The 2,508-nt window shown below is 38.3% G+C and overlaps 1 protein-coding gene across 1 annotated transcript in view; it reads right to left on the bottom strand.

The window, feature by feature from the left end:
* Positions 1–1,686, bottom strand: part of SECISBP2L (SECIS binding protein 2-like) — a 16,065-nt gene extending 14,379 nt beyond the window's left edge. The window contains exons 1-2 of the mRNA XM_010137686.1: positions 1,520–1,686; positions 6–178 (exon numbers count right to left, since the gene is read on the bottom strand). Coding sequence (XP_010135988.1) covers positions 6–178; positions 1,520–1,635 — 289 coding nt within the window. The 5' untranslated portion in view covers positions 1,636–1,686. The remainder of the gene's footprint in view (positions 1–5; positions 179–1,519) is intronic.
* Positions 1,687–2,508: the final 822 nt, after the last annotated feature.

Here is a 2,508-nt window from a genome sequence, read left to right as displayed (position 1 = left end):
AGGGAAAGGGTGATAGAAACCCATGACCTGAGAACATGGTGCTGGCATCAGCTGGTAGTATGTGTATTCTGTAGAAACAGGTGGTTGTGCAGATATTATAGGATAAGCAAGGTATGGTCCTGCAGGATTTGGGTTGGGTTGCTGCCATCTGATGTCATTGTTGTATAATGGAAACTGTCTGTAAAAATCAAAAGGAAAGACAACTGCTCAGTAAGTTCTTCCCTCTCAAGGGAATTCAGACCTCTAACAGCCCTTAAAAAAAACAAAACAAACTCAAACAAATTAACAACAACTCATTTGTTTAATGAGCTCCTACGAGTTAATAACTGAACTTAAACTTATTAGAACTTTAGAGATGCCAACTACATGATTCAGAAGCTCACATTACGTTCAAGTGCAAAATACATCTTTGCTGATCTTGCATTTGTATTAAATTTCTAATACTAAACATAGAAATAAAATGTAGGCATTTCCTCGGCAAGCACCTCTGACCCATTAAAATGCCATTGTTTCAGAAAACACACGTAACCTAAGCAGATACCCAAGCTTACACTAAGTAAGCTAGCAGACACATCAAAACGGCAACATTCATTAACTAACTCAGGGCCAAGTACTCAAGTATATTAAGTTGCCAGCTCACCCTTCTTCAAAATATGCAAATGTAGATCTTAAGAAGTACACATGAAAACAAGTATTTACAAACAGTACTGAGGCCAAATGTGGAGACGACTTCTGTGTCTGTTCGTGATACAGCATACTACAAGACCACCCCCTTGGAAACCATGAACCCAATTCTCTTTCTCTTCAAAACCGCAAGAGACCAGGAGACCATCTACAGAGAAAATGCAGATGCCTAAATATTAGAGAAAGAGAATAGGAAAATATTCAATATAAATTTATGGATTTGCAGCAGGCAGCTGCTGAAGGATTGTTTTTGTTCTTACCCATGCAAGTGCAGTAGCACTAAAGTGCTGTCCTAAACAATCTTTTGGTACCTTTTCCAAAACCAAACATCAATTATTTATAGTTTCAGTACAAAATAATCAACACCGAAGCTGTGCATTCAGTGAACACCACATTTGGGCTAGAATAAAGAGTTCCTAAACTTCATGTGCTGTTACTAGTTAGGCAAAGAAAAGTGAATAGAGCTACACTCAATACAAGTGTCAGCTGCATATTGTTTTGCCATGGCAGGATCCAAGTTAGACACCTAGAGCCTTACTTCAGCACCAGACATTCAGACACAGACGTGCTTTGTGAGGGATTTGTACCAGAGCCCTGCAGCCAGGCAAAGAAAAGCAGCAAAGAATAGGAACAGAGAAAAGCTGAAGAAAGGAAGTACTTAGAAGAAACTGGGGACAGAGAAACTTCTCCCTCACCCATGAAGAGTCAGAAGATTAAACATGCTGAACAAAGCGAACATACAGCAAACAGTCACTGACTCCTCTCAAGCCTACCGAAAGTTTAAACTCATTTCAAAATAGATCATCTTCCATGAAGACCACACCCCATTTATTACCTATTGGACTGGTTTTCCTGTACAAATGGATAACAAGTGATCAGGTAGCTAGGGATAGGAGTCGGTTCCATGCCATTCATTCCTCCACTGTCGTTAGGAAGCGCCATTGGGATCATTAGTGTTTCTGGACCCTTCTTCTGAGGAATAAATGGTTCTACTTCAGCTGACAGCTTGACATTCTTAAGAACGAGAAAAGAGACAATGTCTTTGTTACATACAATCATAAATTGTTTGGGAAAATTTAGATTCATAAAGTTGTATGGTAATTACCACAAATAGCAGGGAAATGGATGACAAGATTAGAGGATTTCTGCAGTAAACAGAAAGCATTGGAAAACAGTTGGCAAGCGTTTGTTACACTCTTCCAATCAACACAGGGTATAATACAGATCGTCAACACTTAGCATTTGTATTAACCTTTACATTCTCAAAGTGCAATACGAACACCAATTAATTTAAAAGGGACTGAAGTTCAGATCTTGCAGAGGATATACCAGTCTGAGCACAGAAAGAAATCAAATTAGCACTGTAAGTGGAGCACAGTTGTGTGGGCTTTCATAAGTGAAACCAACATATGGAAGATGTAGTAATGCCTAGCCTGCTGTACAAAACCGACCATGTTCCTAGACGATTCTAAGAAAGATTTTTCAGCAGTAAAGCATAGGTTTACTGCTAAAATAGATGGTGTATCACAGAAGAACTCTCCACACACATTCCATCTGCACAATTTTAACAAGAATGATTAATACCATCTTCATGGTAAAATTTAAAGACTGCTTAGAAGTACGTTTTAAACTGTGCTTTCAAAGAAAAGTATCTCTCCTGATCCTCACATTACTGATACTTCAATACTTAACACTGGTTTTACCCACACTTTCAGTTTTATATCGAATAGCTGGATCTTACACTTAAACAACAAAAAATGCTCTATTCAAAAAGACAACTGGAGATCCAAATTACCCTCAAATTCCATATTCCATTATATTCAG

The sequence above is a fragment of the Buceros rhinoceros genome, unplaced genomic scaffold (assembly GCF_000710305.1).
Source record: "Buceros rhinoceros silvestris isolate BGI_N320 unplaced genomic scaffold, ASM71030v1 scaffold21456, whole genome shotgun sequence".
Classification (NCBI taxonomy): Eukaryota; Metazoa; Chordata; class Aves; order Bucerotiformes; family Bucerotidae; genus Buceros; species Buceros rhinoceros.
The sequence above is the reverse complement of the archived record's forward strand: the minus strand, read 5'-3'. Positions and strand labels throughout refer to the sequence as shown.